This window comes from Staurois parvus, unplaced genomic scaffold (genome assembly GCF_062004578.1).
Source record: "Staurois parvus isolate SC_StPar_1 unplaced genomic scaffold, SC_StPar_1.0 ptg000287l, whole genome shotgun sequence".
NCBI classification, from domain to species: domain Eukaryota; kingdom Metazoa; phylum Chordata; class Amphibia; order Anura; family Ranidae; genus Staurois; species Staurois parvus.
The window spans coordinates 18,699,841-18,715,557 of NW_028318083.1; the positions used below are offsets into that span (position 1 = coordinate 18,699,841).

The 15,717-nt window shown below is 41.3% G+C and overlaps 1 protein-coding gene across 1 annotated transcript; it reads right to left on the reverse strand.

Annotated features, from left to right (window-relative positions):
- Positions 1 to 1,676: 1,676 nt before the first annotated feature.
- FAM8A1 (family with sequence similarity 8 member A1) lies at positions 1,677 to 14,743 on the reverse strand. Its single transcript, XM_089682281.1, has 5 exons — positions 14,370 to 14,743; positions 10,560 to 10,680; positions 8,197 to 8,320; positions 4,641 to 4,780; positions 1,677 to 3,238 (listed from the first exon to the last, which is right to left on the reverse strand). The coding sequence occupies exons 1-5, from the start codon at positions 14,677 to 14,679 to the stop codon at positions 3,097 to 3,099; spliced, it is 837 nt and encodes a 278-aa protein (XP_089538407.1). The 5' UTR covers positions 14,680 to 14,743; the 3' UTR covers positions 1,677 to 3,096.
- Positions 14,744 to 15,717: the final 974 nt, after the last annotated feature.

Genomic DNA, 15,717 nt, shown 5'->3' on the forward strand with positions numbered 1-15,717 from the left:
TATTTACTAAAACTGCATGGTGCAAAATCTGGAGCAGCTCTGCACAGAAACCAATCAGCTTCCAGATTTTATTGTCAAAGCTTAAATTGGGAACTGTCTTGCTACCATGCACAGCTGCACCAGATTTTGTGCGCACCAGTTATAGTAAATCTCCCCGAGAGACTATTTAATCATCAGGTCCCTCTGTATGTCAAATTTGAGTTGGTCTCCATTACCTTTAGTTTGCTTATCTGCAAGCCGGTGGCAATTTTTTTTTTTTTAGAATCTGTTGTTGCCATAGTAACAGATTCTTAAAATGGTAGTACATGAATCTGGTGCATACAGTACCTTGAAAAAGTATTCCTACCCCTTGACATTTTCCACATTTTGTCATCTTATAACCAAAAAATGTAAATGTATTTTATGTGATAGTCCAACACAAAGTGGCACATAATTGTGAAGAGGAAGGAAAATTATGGTTTTCAAATTTGTTTTGATAAATATCTAAAAAGTGTGGCATGTATTTGTATTCAGCCCCTCTGAATAAATACTTTGCAGAACCACCTTTCATTGCAATTACAGCTGCAAGTCTTTTTGGGTATGTCTCTACCAGCTTTGCACATCTAGAGAGTGACATTTTTGCCCATTCTTCTTTGCAAAATAGCTCAAGCTCTGTCAGATTGGATGGAGAGCGTCTGTAAACAGCAATTTTCAAGTCTTGCCAGAGTCTCATTTGGATTTAGGTCTGGACTTTGACTGGGCCATTATTAACATGAGAATATGCTTTGATCTAAACCATTCCATTGTATCTCTGGCTGTATGTTTAGGGTCGTTGTCCTGCTGGAAGGTGAACCTCAAGTCTTTTGCAGACTTAGGTTTTCTTCTAAGATTGCCCTTAATTTGACTCCATCCATCTTCCCATCAACTCTGACCAGCTTCCCTGTCCCTGCTGAAGAATAGCATCCCCACATGATACTGCCATCATGTTTCACAGTGGGGATTGTGTGTTCAGGGTGATGAGCAATGTTAGTTTTCCGCCATACATAGCGTTTTGCGTTTAGGCCAAAAAGTTCAATTTTGGTCTCATCTGACAAGAGCTGCTTCTTCCACGTTTGCTGTGTCAACCACATGGCTTCTCACAAACTGCAAAAGGGTCTCCTTATGGCTTTCTTCTTGCCCCTCTTCTATAAAGGCCAGATTTGTGGAGAGCACAACTAATAGTTCTCCTGTGGACAGATTCTCCCACCTGAGCTGTGGGTCTCTGCAGCTCCTCCATATTTACCATAGGCCTCTTGGCTGCTTCTCCGATTAATGCTTTCCTTGGACGGCCATGTCTTGGCAGGTTTGCAGTTGTGCCATACTCTTTCCATTTTCGGATGATGGATTGAACAGTGCTCCGTGAGATGTTCAAAGCTTGGGATATTATTTTTTTTATATAACCTAACCCTGCTTTAACCTTTTCCACAATTTATCCCTGACCTGTCTGGTGTGTTCCTTGGCCTTTATGATGCTGTTTGTTCACTATTGTTCTCTAACAAACCTCTGAGGGCTTCACAGAACAGCTGTATGTATAGTGAGTTTAAACTACACTCAGGTGGACTCTATTTACTAATTAGGTGACTTCTGAAGGCAATTGTTTCCACTAGATTTTAGTTAGGGATATTAGAGTAAAGGGGGCTGAATACAAACGCACGCCACACTTTTCAGATATTTATTTGTAAAAATATTGAAAACCATTTTTCCTTCCTCTTCACAATTATGTGCCACTTTGTGTTGGTCTATCACATAAAATCACAATAAAATACATTTACATTTTTGGTTGTAACATGACAAAATGTGGAAAATGTCAATGGGTATGAATACTTTTTCAAGGCACTGTATGGTAGTACTGGTACCAAACCTTACACAAAAGCTTTCATTAATTAGACACAGGATATACCACCAGATAAGCAACGCTACAGCTTTACTGAATTACCCTGTTTTTCTTTACTTATTTTGCTGACTTATTTCTGGCTGCAACCCATACTTGGAATTGCCAGTTAGGATACATATGAATGCAGTAGGATAGGTTGGAGTGTCAAGTAATTTGTATTAAAATGATATTTTCATGTAATATGTATATAAAGTGCTATGTCGAGACTGTGCGTCTTTGCAAAATGAATGCCTCAAAAAAATAAAATATAAGTGGAGTTAAGCTTTTGTTTGTTCTCAAGTAATTTGCATCGTTCACCTCCTCTCTAGTGTTGAACAACCCACCACTATCCCAAAGATTCACTGCTCCATGCTCCACTGGTTTTTTTCTGGGTTGAACGATGTGAGTGTCATAGGCACCCTGCACTTACAGCACAATGATTGAGTAAATGGCACTGATCATTGGGATGGCCCAGCACTGTAGAAGGCAGCCCTGCCAGTCAGAGAACTGCATTGAAGATTTTTTTTTTTTTTTTTAAAGATAAGCATGCATGGGGGTAGAAGTGATGGAATTGTGTTTTAATAGATATATCAATGTTCTAGATCAAAGTTTGCATAAAGCACAGTTACTGACGTATTTCAGCAGTAATTTGTTCTAAGTGGATACTACGGCATTTCATTCGTTCACTGGGGAAACATGTATTCTGGATTTTGCACTGTGAAACATCTTTTATCATTCATGGTTACCCTTGATCATGTAACACAAAAAAAAATATGCACAGATACCCAGTAAGCTGTATAGCATTTGTTCAAACCACCACTGGAAAACTGACACATGGAAACTCATGTTGCTATAGACAACATCTCAGTTTTTCATACAGCAGCCTTAGAATATGCAGAGCTTAGTAATATACTGCATACACTCTATACAAACCTATGTAAAGTCCACATTTTAAAATCACTTTATATAAATCTTGAAATCCACAGCTTTTTCTTCCAAATAACAATACTGATAATCTGAATCAACAATGAAGATGGTCATCGAGGGGTTCTATAAAGAATAGCTTGCATTCAGCCAATCAATAACACCTTTTTACAGTTAAAACTGATTTTTACAAAAAGCTCCTAATAAATAGGCTTCCAAAGGAACTCCGTGCTATACAAGCCAACACGCAATGTTCTAATGATGAGAAAAAGTATGTAAAATCATCTCATGTTCCTCTTTACAACGATGGTGCCTGCGACAATATCATAGGCTGTTCTGTTATGCTGGAAGAATAGCAACGTAATAAATGCAGGGAAGAAGAAAGCAATGGAGAAATTCTTGATCACAGCTCGGACTGTTGACCTAGAAAGGAAAAGCAAAAACTAATTACACACGTTAAATAACATTAATAAGTCAGTAAAATAGCCAATATTAAAGTAACTACCAGTTTAACAAAGCTACAAGTTGGTGACAGGTATGAAGAGCAGGCACTTTTAGGCACCTGCAGACACCTAGAGAAGGTTTGCCCCCACCCTGCCGGGCCATTCTGATCAGGCACAACTTTGACAATTCCTGGCACCCTCAAAGCTTTCCTTTACACAATGAGAACATCCCCACATTTGGGCAAGGAAAGCTTGTGCAGGTACATGCCGGCACCTCTAAGTACCTGCAGATTACACCTGTCAGCAGATGGTTTCCGGTAAAGAGATGTTTGGCTATGCCTCTTTAGAGCACAGTGAAATGAATCACTACAACCTGCTCTGTTCCTCTTGACTCTAGTCCGAAAGTGGGAGAGGTGTGGAGTAAGGTCTTCTAAAGCAAGGAGCCCTGTGCACTTGTAGACTGCCACTGCCCCAAAGGACCAGGTGCTTAGTGGCTTGGAGCTATAGGATGTGGCCATAATTATACCCTGTGGTAACATTTAGACAAACTAAAGTATACAAATGTAGTTTTTTCCATCTAGCATAAGTTTGCTTTAAGGTCCCCTTCATATATTGCAGGAACATGCAACGTGAAGCTGAAGAGTACAAAATCAGGTTCATTTTGCATAGAAACCAATCCGGTTCTAACCTCAGCGTGTTCAATTAAGCCTTGACAATAAAACCTAGACGCTGTTTGGCTTCGATGCAGCAGTGAGCCTGATTTTGTACTCTCCAGCTTTAGTAAATAAACCCCTTAGTCTGCAGTCGACCACAGCAAAAATAAAAACAAACAAAAAGGTAATACCCTTGCATGCCGCCCCAAACTCCAGCATTTAGCCCTTGCTGTGGTTTTTGCCTAGGGGTAGAGGATGAAACGTAACACACCTTATTCCTCGCTCCAGCAGGGTCCTTCCAGCAATGTGACTGGTCCCACAAAAGCCTCCTCTCTAAGTTTCTCCCATCTGTGTTCACCTCCTCCACATACAATGCAGGGTTAGTAAGCCTGCATTGTACATGATGTTACTACAGGACATCCCACAGCACCCAAGGGAGAGGAGGAGAGTGCCAGGGCAGTGGTACGGTAAGTAATGCTCTCATCTTCCCCTGGACGTAACGAGCATGTAACCCTTGCAGTGCGGGGGGGGGGGGGGGGGGGGGGATTTTGATTTAACACAGCTAATCCAAATTTTATAATATGTGTAGAAATGCTACTAACACGTAATGCATGAACAGCCAAATATTTTAAACTGATTTGTATACATCTTGTTAAATATATAGAAAATTTGAAGAGAAAGTTATGTCCTTCTTTTTAAAATAGTCTTTAAAAGCCAACTGGTACTTACGCAGTCATATTAACATTTGTGGAAGGGATCACTAATACTCTGTTTGGAGCAACTAGCACAGAGTTATCGCATGTCACAACCCGAAGGCCAAGTAGGAACTTTCCTGGAGTTGCACCACCTGCTCCCCAGATGCAGATAATCTTGAAAATTAAAACAAACCGTTTAGTATAAACTGAAAAAGCAGACATATTTCTAGTTGGAACTGGTTACACATACATGCTTACTGAGTATTGGGGCCCAGTCTGTGTCTGGTTCAAAAGCAGAGCAACTCTGATTTGCTTGTAACACTACAAATAGGATGCAGGTTTATCTACAGGTGTCACTTTTTAACTTATTGGTGCTAGTTCATATTTACTGGTTTCAGCTGTAAAGGGAGTCTTAGAGCATGTTGTCCTGCTTGTCCCTAAATAGACGTTGGATGGGGGGGGGAGGGGAAGAGATAGTGGTCAGAAGTGAGGGATGAATGCTAACTACCTCCATGAATCTATTACTGATGTAATGGTCTCACTCTAAGGATGGATAAGGGTCCTTTCACATGGGCGTTCCGTTTTTTTTTCTCAGCAGTTCAGTCACGTTTTTTCAAAGAAAAACAAATCAGCTCACATCTGTTTTGCATCAGTTTACATTTGTTTTTTTACATCCTTTACCAATGTAAAAACAGATGGAAAAATGGACTGTATGTCTGTTTACATCTGGTTTTTGTCTGTTTACATTTGTTTTGTGGTGTTGTTTTTTTTTTTTTACGGAAAAATAGGGTTTCTTCCATTCAAATAAAACGGATGCAAACAGATGATCATCCACTTACATCCACTAGTCCATAGAAATACATGGGTGTCCATTTTTCATCTGTAAGCATAGTTAGTCTGGCTGAAAAAAGACAAAAGTTCATCCAGTTCAACCATTAGTTATAATCCTATACCCACAGTTGATCCAGAAGAAGGCAAAAAAAAAAAAAAACACAGCAAAGCATAATCCAATTTGCTCCTGCAGGGGGAAAAAAAATAAATTCCTTCCTGATCCCCCGAGAGGCAATCAGATATTTTCTGGATCAGCTTTACCTATAAATGTTAGTATCCAGTTAAATTCTGTGTATCTAAGAAAGAATCCAGGTCTTTTTTTAAAGCAATCCACTGAGCTGACCAGAACCAACTCTTGAGGGAGTCTATTCCACATTTTCACAGCTCTTACTGTGAAGAAACCTTTCCGTGTTTGAAGATTAAATTTCTTTTCCTCCAGATGTAAAGAGTGCCCCCTTGTCCTCTGTGATGACCTCAGGGTGAATAGCTCTACACCGAGTTCACTATATGAACCACTGATGTATTTATACATGTTGGTCATATCCCCCCTTAATCTCCTCTTCTCAAGAGAGAATAAATTCAGTTCCTCTAATCTTTCCTCATAGCTGATCTCCTCCATGCCTCGTATCAGTTTAGTTGCCCTTCTCTGTACTTTCTCAAATGCCCCAATGTTCTTTTTGTGAATTGGTGCCCAAAATTGAACTGCATATTCCAGATGAGGTCTTACTAATGATTTGTACAGGGGTAATATGATATCTCTCTCTCTCTGAAGTCTATACCTCTTAATACAAGAGAGGATTTCGCTCGCTTTAGAAACTGCAGCTTGGCATTGCATTCATTATTAATCTTATGATCTACCAGAACTCCCAGATCCTTCTCCACCATTGATTCCCCCAGTTGTACCCCCCTAGTATGTATGATGCATGCACATTCTTAGCCCCCAAGTGCATAACCTTACATTTATCAACATTAAACCTCATTTGCCACATAGTTGTCCAATTAAACAGTGCATTGACGTTGGCTTGTAAGTTGGAGACATCCTGTAAGGACATTATTCCACAGCACAGCTTGGTGTCATCTGCAAAGACTGAAATTGGATTCTTAATCCCAGACCCTATATAGTTTATAAATATATTAAAAAGTAAGGGTCCCAACACTGAACCTTGGGGTACACCACTGACAACCCTAGACCATTCAGAGTATGAATCATTAACCACTACTCTCTGAATATGATCTTTTAGCCAGTTTCCTATCCCATTTACATACAAATTTTTCCAAGCCCATAGACTTTACCTTACACAATAGCCATGTGTGGGGAACTGTGTCAAACCCTTTTGCAATATCCAAGTATACCACATTCACCGCCACCCCTCTGTCCAAGGTTTTGCTCACCTCCTCATAAAAAGAAATCAGATTTGTTTGACAACTTCTGTCTTTCATGAATCCATGTTGTCTGTTGCTTAAAATATTTTTTTCCAGCAAGAACTCATCTATGTGGTCTTTTATTAAACTCTCCAGTATCTTCCCAACTATAGAAGTTAACCTAACAGGTCTATAATTACTTGGTAAAGATTTTGACCCCTTTTTAAATATTGACAGCACATTGGCCTTACGCCAATCCAGTGGTACTATGCCAATCATTAAAGAACCCCTAAAAATTAGAAACAATAGCTTTGAAATGACAGAGCTCAATTCTTTAAGGACCCGTGGGTGTATGCCATCCAGATGCTTTATTCACCTTTATACTGTCTAAATATTTCTGGATCATATCAATTGTGAGCCAACATGGATCATCTGGAGCTGTGTCAATACCATGCCCATTATGGACAACAGCTCCCCCACGCTCCTTTGTATACACAGAGCTGAAAAAGGTATTTACTAAATTTGCCTTCTCTTTGTTCCCAGGCACCCACTCTAGATTATTTTGTAAAGGGCCTACATGCTCGGTCCGGACCTTTTTATTATTAATATAATTGAAGAATTTGTTGGGGTTGGTCCTGCTATCTTTTGCAATCTGTCATATGTTTTCAATTTTTGCGGCCTTTATTTCCTTTTTGCATATTCTGTTATATTCTTTGTAATGTTTAAAGATGATAGCGTTTCTTCATTTTTATATTTAATAAAAGCTCTTTTCTTATTTATAGTTTTTTTTTTAACTTTGGCTGTTAGTCCCCTAGGTTTGATTTTTAAACTTGTTAAGCATGGAAATATTTTGCAGTGTGTTCACATACAGTCTTTTTTAAGAAAGACCATTTCTGTATTGTGTTCATTGATGCCAATATTCCCTCCCAGTCTAAGTCTTGGAGAGACAGACAGATGAAAAACGGACATATGGAACGCCTGTGTTAAAGGACCCTTACTGTATTCCTCTTCTACCTCCCTTTGTATTTACTTCATGGCTAACACAAAACTTTGCCACTGAACAATTTTACATCAATGAGAACTAAATCAGGAAATGCCTTATCAAAGGAACTAATACTTTAGTACACACATTGAGAACAAGAACACAGAAATAATGTTTATACACCAGCTTCTCAATATTATTCATCACTCATTCTCCTTTAAGCAGTAGAAAGCAGAGACTTTGCAGGATAGGGATCGCTATAGGTTTGCCTACTTTCAAAAACGGATCCAAAGACCTACCCTGTTTTTAAGCAAATAGGAAGCTTAATACTATAACAGTTTCCCTCCTACATTATTAGAACAAAAGCTTAACATGAATTATGAATACAGGATCAAAGGAAAGTCTTCATTCACACCTCATAAAAACAGACCAAGAGCCTGTAAATAAGTGCCACCACCATCATTTTCTGTAGGTCTTCCATTGATGTATCTTCATCTACTTCTTCAATTATGTAGTGCATTGCAAATTTGGAAATATCCCTGTAAAAATAAACAAACACTGTGAACCTAAAAATGCATAAAGTAATGTTCTATTTAAGATACCCACTAGAAGGTTTTGGAAACAGTATAGTCTAACTCCAGGAGCCTGCTAAATTTGAAGATGCTCCCCGGGCTCTACTAAAATTCAGAAAAATTGTAAATAAGAATGCCTTTTCTTGTACTTCTTAATTGTCACCCCCATGGACATCATCATGTCCCTCTGAAAAACGCATACTTCTGTGTGTGAGGACTGTCTGTTTTGACACATCACATCTGTGAAGGGAAACAACACTACATTTCATATGCTGCAATGGGAAATGCAGAAAGTGCAGAGTTTTGGTGGCGAGGAGCTGATGATGCATGGGTCTGAGACTCCTGGATCCACCCACTAGACCAAGCAGCGATGTTACAGACCTGTGGCAGGGAAATTGCCAGACTGGTGGTCCAAAAGAATAGAGGGCACAGCAGTCACTGATCTTAAAAAAAAAAAACAGGTGTGCACGCAAATCAGACCTGCAAAGCTGGAGAATAACAATAGATATCTCATGTTCAATATACCTTTTAATGCACTCAGCACGATATTTGTTTAAGGTAAGAAAGCACCACTATAGATGTTCAAAAACATTTCTGCCTGGAGTTCAGCTTTAAAGTGATATTGAGGGTCCATGCACAATGGCTTAAAAAACAAAACAAAAAAAACGCCAGTGCTCTTGGCAGGTAAAAAAAAAAAAAGCTACTTTTGAGAGCTTTTTTTTTTTTTTTGTATAAGCGTTGGTGTTTACATACATGCTCTCCTAACACTGATCCTTTTTTTTTTTTATGGGGTGTGTACAGGGGTGCTTTATAAAAAAAGTTTGTTAATTTTATTTATTTTGCGTAAATCTTTTTGTTTTTTTTCACTTTTTAAAAAAGAAAAATGTATTTTACTTTATTGCGAACAAGCCCCATATATTATAGCATGGTCAGGTGAAAGATACGTTTTATGGACACAATAGGGATCTATCCTAGCCCAGTAAAAGTGATAGCGTGGCTTTAGAGCCACCCGATCACTTTTCATGGAAAGCACTTCACCAGCTCTTAAAATGGTAATAAACCTTTTATACATTTACCTACAGGTAAGGTTATAATAAAGCTTACTGTAGGTAATATGAATATCTCCTAAACATGTGCCGTTTAGGAAATATTCTCTCTTTTTTAGAGCTGACGCATGTGCTCTGAAGGAAAGGCCATACCCAAGCTTTTCCCTAAGAGCACTGTGCCGTGGCCCAGGACTCCCACTCACATACATAGGAGTGATGTCATGTCATCATGGCTCAGCCAGTCAGATGGCCACTGCTTGCAAACCCGAAGGAAGACCGGGTGAAGATGGCAGCCTCTGCAGCGATAACAGTGCGCCGCTGGAGGGCTTCCTTTTAAGGCAATTCCTTCATAATGTGCTAGTATGCGATGCATATTATGACATTACCTTGCAATCATCATTCTTTTTTTTGTTTTTTTTTTTAAGTTGCAGTTCACTATAGCTTTAAAGGGATTCTAAAGGCAAATAGTTTTCTTTCATCAAAATAAAAAGCAGGTTATACTTACCTGCTTTGTGCAACAGAGCAGTGAAATTAGTGGGTTTCATTCTGCTTTAAAGCAAAACAAATCCCCTCTATTCTTTTTTGCAAAGAAAGCTGCCATCTTAGGCCAGCCATACATGGGTCGATTTTCAAACAATTTTTTGTTCAAAATTCGGACCTAAGAATAATCGGTCAATTTTTGCTCTGTTAGTGGGGCAATTGCACCGGTTTTCATGGTTCCTCCCCATTTTGTATATCGGGCATGCTGGAAAATTAGTGAAAAATGACCGATTTTCTAAATAATTGGTGGCACCATTGGATTACAGAACGAACATTTTCGATTGAAAAATCGTTCGGCGTTCGACCCATGTATGGTCTGCTTTAGCCTCTGTTTGATCTGCAACTGCCATGGTGCTGCACATATGATCAGTTATGACACCAGCCATTTGATGGTTTGACAGTTTTGTTGAGAGTACATGCAAAATGATACAGTTACATCCCCGGCATGCTGGGAATGTATCGATTTTCTGAAACAGTTAAATTGATGAGATTGGTTCCGCTTTAAGGTCAAGTGAAATAAATTGTCCCATGATTTGATTCAAATCTCCTTTCATTCTGAACGCACAAGACTAATAACAGACTTTGGCAAAGAATCATCATTCTTAACACAATAAACTTACTTGATTCCACTAAAATGCACTATGCTTAAAATAACAGCTGCCTTTATGAAAAAGAGAATGAAGAAGTCCACCATCTCTGCTCTGAACCTTTGTGCCAAAGTAGGAATAATGAACTCGCGACCTAAACAGGAAACAAACCAGAGTTTAATAAAGTACAGTTTTCCATTCACAGGCAGATCTAAAAATGTAGAAGGAATATTGGCAGCTCCATGTAAAACTAAAAAAAAATGGCACCATGTGCACGCCGGAATTGTTTATTATAAAGGTCTTGTATAAACTATTGCAGTTATACGATACACTTCTATTTTTGGTCCTGATATCACAGGACATGAATACAAAAGACAAGTAATGAATAAAAAATAAATAAATAAAAAATTAAACAGCAGAAAGCCGTGAAGGAGAAGGTCCAGATGAGAATGAAGTGTGTTTGTAAGTAATACATGATACAGTCCATCTATCAATACCATAACAGGGTTTGTTTTTGAGTGTCCCTCAGTAACATAGTTTGATTACCTGTTGATCCTGCCACCAGATCTTTTGTAAATTTTGATTTTCTAACAGTTTTACTTTAAATCGGAACTAAACTTTCCTACCTTTTTCAGGCATGGAAGCTGCCATCTTAGCCTCTTGATCCTCACCTGCCATGGTGCTGCACATTGATCGGTTATGATACCAGACATTTGATGGTTTGACAGTTTGGTTGAGGACACAAGCCAATGTGACAGTTAGCATTCTGTGCATGCCAGGAGTCTAACTGTTTATTTAAACTGGTAAATTGATGGGTTTAGCTCCGTTTTAAGTTTCCAAAGCCCTAAATGTCACTCTACCAAAAGATTTATTGCAGGTCTGTCACAATCAATGAAATAACATCTATTTTGTATGCCTCTTGGGCTCATGATATTCACCTACAGGTGAAACTCGAAAAATTAGAATATCATGTTTGTTGTTCAGGAGCGGCTTGACGAGGAATACGACATTTGAAGCCCATGTCCAGGATTCGTCTGTGTATGGTGGCTCTTGATGCACTGACTCCAGCCTCAGTCCACTCCTTGTGAAAGTCCCCAACACTTTTGAATGGCCTTTTCCTGACAATCCTCTCCAGGCTGTGGTCATCCCTGCTGCTTGTGCACCTTTTTCTTCCACACTTTTCCCTTCCACATAACTTTCTATTAATGTGCTTTGATACAGCACTTTGGGAACATCCAACTTCTTTTGCAATTACCTTTTGAGGCTTTCCCTCCTTATGGAGGGTGTCAATGATGGTTTTCTGCACAGCTGTCAGGTCAGCAGTCTTTCCCATGATTGTGATTCCTACTGAACCAGACTGAGAGACCATTTAAAGGCTCAGGAACCCTTTGCAGGTCTTATGGCTTAATTAGCTGATTAGAGTGGGACACTTTGAGCCGAGAATATTGCACCTTTTCACAATATTCTAATTTTCTGAGATTGTGGATTTGGGGTTTTCATGAGCTGTAAGCCATAATCATCACAATTATGACAAATCACAGCTTGAACTATCTTGCTTTGCATGTAATGAGTCTATCTCATATATTAGTTTCACCTTTTAAGTTGCATTACTGAAATAAATGAACTTATGCACCATATTCTAATTTTTTTAGTTTCACCTGTACATCTGTGTAGGAGAATTAAAAAAGAAAAAGGGAAGGTCTATATTTCTCAGCAAACAACTGCAGGGAAATCTTTACCCCTGCACTGAAGTGCATTCTTATTGTGCTACTGCAGTCCACCTGACCCTACAGGTTTAGGATGAAGGCAGTGAATGGAATAGCCCTTGGCATAATACAATAAAACACAGATCTCCACCCCTGAGTTCCCATTTGAACACAAAACACACTAAAAGGCTGCAGTGCCCCTGCTTTGCTTTCAGAGCAAATACAACTCAATATGACCTGCTGCATCCACAGAACTGAACACAAAGCAAAACAGGCCAAACACTGCCTCAGATCTGTCCTCTATACTGCACCATGAAGGCAATGGGGAATTGGCTGATCTGCTCTGACACTGACCACTATTTTCTCCAAACAGACACTGGGGTTAATATGCTAAAACCAGAGAGCGCAAAATCTGGTGCAGCTGTGCATGGTAGCCAATCAGCTTCAAACTTCAGCTTGTTCAATTAAGCTTTGACAATAAAACCTGGAAGTTCATTGGCTACTATGCAGAGCTGCACCAAACTTTACACTCTCCAGTTTTAGTAAATCATCCCCATGGCATCCCATCTAGAAGACTGGAGAATATGAGCTGTGGGTGCTGCTCTATACTATGCTTCACTTCATAGAACAAACATCAAGAAGGGTCAGAACATCTACTGCTCCGAGTTCATGGAGCTGAACAGCACTCAGATCTCCATGGCATCATAGAATGAACACCAGTATGGTGAGAAGAGCAGAACCTAGGTGTCACATTCCAGGGAGGGCAGACATTTCCAGGGACAACAGAAACCCATTATCACAGAATGTCCCTGGTAGTCAGCAAGGGCAGCCAGCAACCATGGGGTGTACACCTGGTGGGGTGTAAATCTGGGTGACAGTTCCCTCCTGGAAGGACAGGTGACATGGGCTGGGGTGTCAGTAAGAAAGGAAAGGACAGTGACAAGAGCAGAAGTGACAGTTCCAAGGACTGAGTTGACAGCTGAGCAGGGCTGAAGTGACAGTGCAAAGGACTGAGTTGACAGATGACCAGGGCTGAAGTGACAGTGACAAGGTCTGATGTGACAAGCACTGGAGTGATAAGGTCTAGGGTGACAAGAGCTGATGTGATACTGACAAGATGTGGGGGTGACAATTGCTGGTGTCAGTGACCAGGTGTGGGGGTGAAACGGGCTGATTTGACAAGCACTGGAGTGAAAATTTCTGGTGTCAGTGACAAGGTCTGGGGTGACATGGTCTGATGTGACAAGGGTTGGAGTGGTAGGTGGCGCAGTCTGGGGTGACAATTGCTGGTGTTGGTAACACGGTCTGATATGAGAGTGGCAAGGGTTGGAATGGTAGGTGTCGCGGTCTGATGTGAGAGTGGCAAGGGTTGGAGTGGTAGGTGACACAGTCCGGGGTGACAATGGCTGGTGTCGGTGACAGTGAGAGGTTGGAGTGGTAGGTGACGCAGTCTGGGGTGACAATGGCTGGTGTCGGTGACAGAGAGAGAGGTTGAAGTAGCGGCTGACAAGTACAGATGTGACAAATGACAAGGTGACAGAGAGGTTGGAGTGGTAGGTGACGCGGTCTGGGGTGACAATGGCTGGTGTCGGTGACGCGGTCTGGGGTGACAGTGAGAGGTTGAAGTAGCCGCTGACAACTACAGATGTGACCATGGCTGGTGTCGGTGACAAGGTGTGGGGTGACTCGGTCTGGGGGTAACAGTGAGAGGTTGAAGTAGTGGCTGACAAGTACAGTTGTGACAGATGACACGGTCTGGGGTGACAATGGCTGGTGTCGGTGACAAGGTGTGGGGTGACAATGGCTGGTGTCGGTGACAGTGAGAGAGGCTGAAGTAGCGGCTGACAAGTACAGATGTGACAGATGACAAGGTGTGGGGTGACAATGGCTGGTGTCGGTGACAGTGAGAGAGGCTGAAGTAGCGGCTGACAAGTACAGATGTGACAGATGACAAGGTGTGGGGTGACAATGGCTGGTGACAGTGAGAGAGGCTGAAGTAGCGGCTGACAAGTACAGATGTGACAGATGACACGGTGTGGGGTCGGAGACAAGGTGTGGGGTTAACAGTGAGAGAGGCTGAAGTAGCAGCTGATAAGTACAGATGTGACAGATGACAAGGTGTGGGGTGACAGCTCACCTGCAGCCGGAGGAGGCGCGGCGCTGACCGCACTGGTGGCAGAGTGGGCGGTAGGTGCCCGGTTAGTGCTCGCCCTGGACGGGTCCCCCACACCTCCCGGGGCCGCGTTGATCATGAGCAGAGCGGCGGCGGTAGCGCAGTTGTTCTGCCAGCACACAGAGCCGCAATAACACTGCCAGAGCCATTCCTGCAGCCTCCGGGAGTACTCCGCCGCCGTCATCCTATCTTCCGCCCTCGGCAGCCCCCCGCTATCCGGAGCCTGCTCCCCACTACACGGCTTCCTTTCTCGGAGCTCCCCAGACTCCGCCATCACTAGAAGACACTGAGCCCATCAACGCTGCGGTCAACAGGGCCACAGCCAATCAGCGCCGACCGTGACGTCATGTCACTAGGGAAATCGGCATACTTTAACTTGTCTTTAGTCCGGTAGAAGCTGCGACCATATTTCCGGAGTCCAATACTTCTTGGTGACTGCCTGACATTCAGTGATAGAGCTGCAGACTCTCTTCCTGCCTTTTAAACACTTTCTAATTATTGTGCTGGGAGAGCAAATCTTAGGCTATGCTGGGGCAGGATATAATCTTATGTCAGTGTGTACATTGAGGGAGATTTCTCATCACTTCCTGTACAGGAGACATCGGGCCAGAAAGAGAAAGCAATATTGCAACAGAAGCCCAGCGGTTGGAAAGGGTAAAGGCCAGTTCACACCATAGAAACACTGTCCAGACGCGTTTCGGATGCATTTCTGCATGTGCCTTTTTGATGCATTTTTTTACGCGTTTCGGTGTTTTAGATGCTTTCCGGTTCATTTTTCCTCTTTTTTTTCCTTTAATTTAAATAGGGATATGTGCGTTTTTGGTGCGTTCTGGTGCATTTTACCACGTTCCAGTACAGTTTTGTGCAGGAAAAATGCAGCCTGATCTACTTTTTTTTTCTGCAACAGGAACTGCAAGCACTGATGTGAACTATGACATTGACAACCACATAACCTACTTTCTGTGTGTTTTGCATGCAAAAAAAAAACTCAACCGAAATGCATGTAGTTCGAACTGGCCCTAAGGCTACATGCACACAGGCGTTTTTTAAGCTCCTAAAAGCTGTTATCAGCATTTTTTTCTTCTCATTGAAGCTGGATAGTGTTATCCTATGTGTCCATGCACACTTTTTTAGGCTAGTAGCATTTTTCAGTGTTCAGGGGCAGAAAAAAAATAGTTTTTGTAGAGTTTTTGGGAGCATTTTTCCAGCAGAAAAAAACACTGACTGATCCTAAATGCTCCTAACAGTTTTTTTCTAGCTTTTTTTTCCCTACATGTACTGTAAAACCACTAATAAAATGCTAAACGCTTCT

Excerpts from the sequence above, each read along its gene's own strand:
- FAM8A1 (XM_089682281.1), bottom strand. The coding sequence starts at position 14,679 with ATGGCGGAGTCTGGGGAGCTCCGAGAAAGGAAGCCGTGTAGTGGGGAG. Across the intron at positions 10,681-14,369 it reads CGCGCCTCCTCCGGCTGCAG|GTCGCGAGTTCATTATTCCT; the intron begins GTGAGCTGTCAC and ends TTTCCTGTTTAG. Across the intron at positions 8,321-10,559 it reads GTGCATTTTAGTGGAATCAA|GGATATTTCCAAATTTGCAA; the intron begins GTAAGTTTATTG and ends TTATTTTTACAG.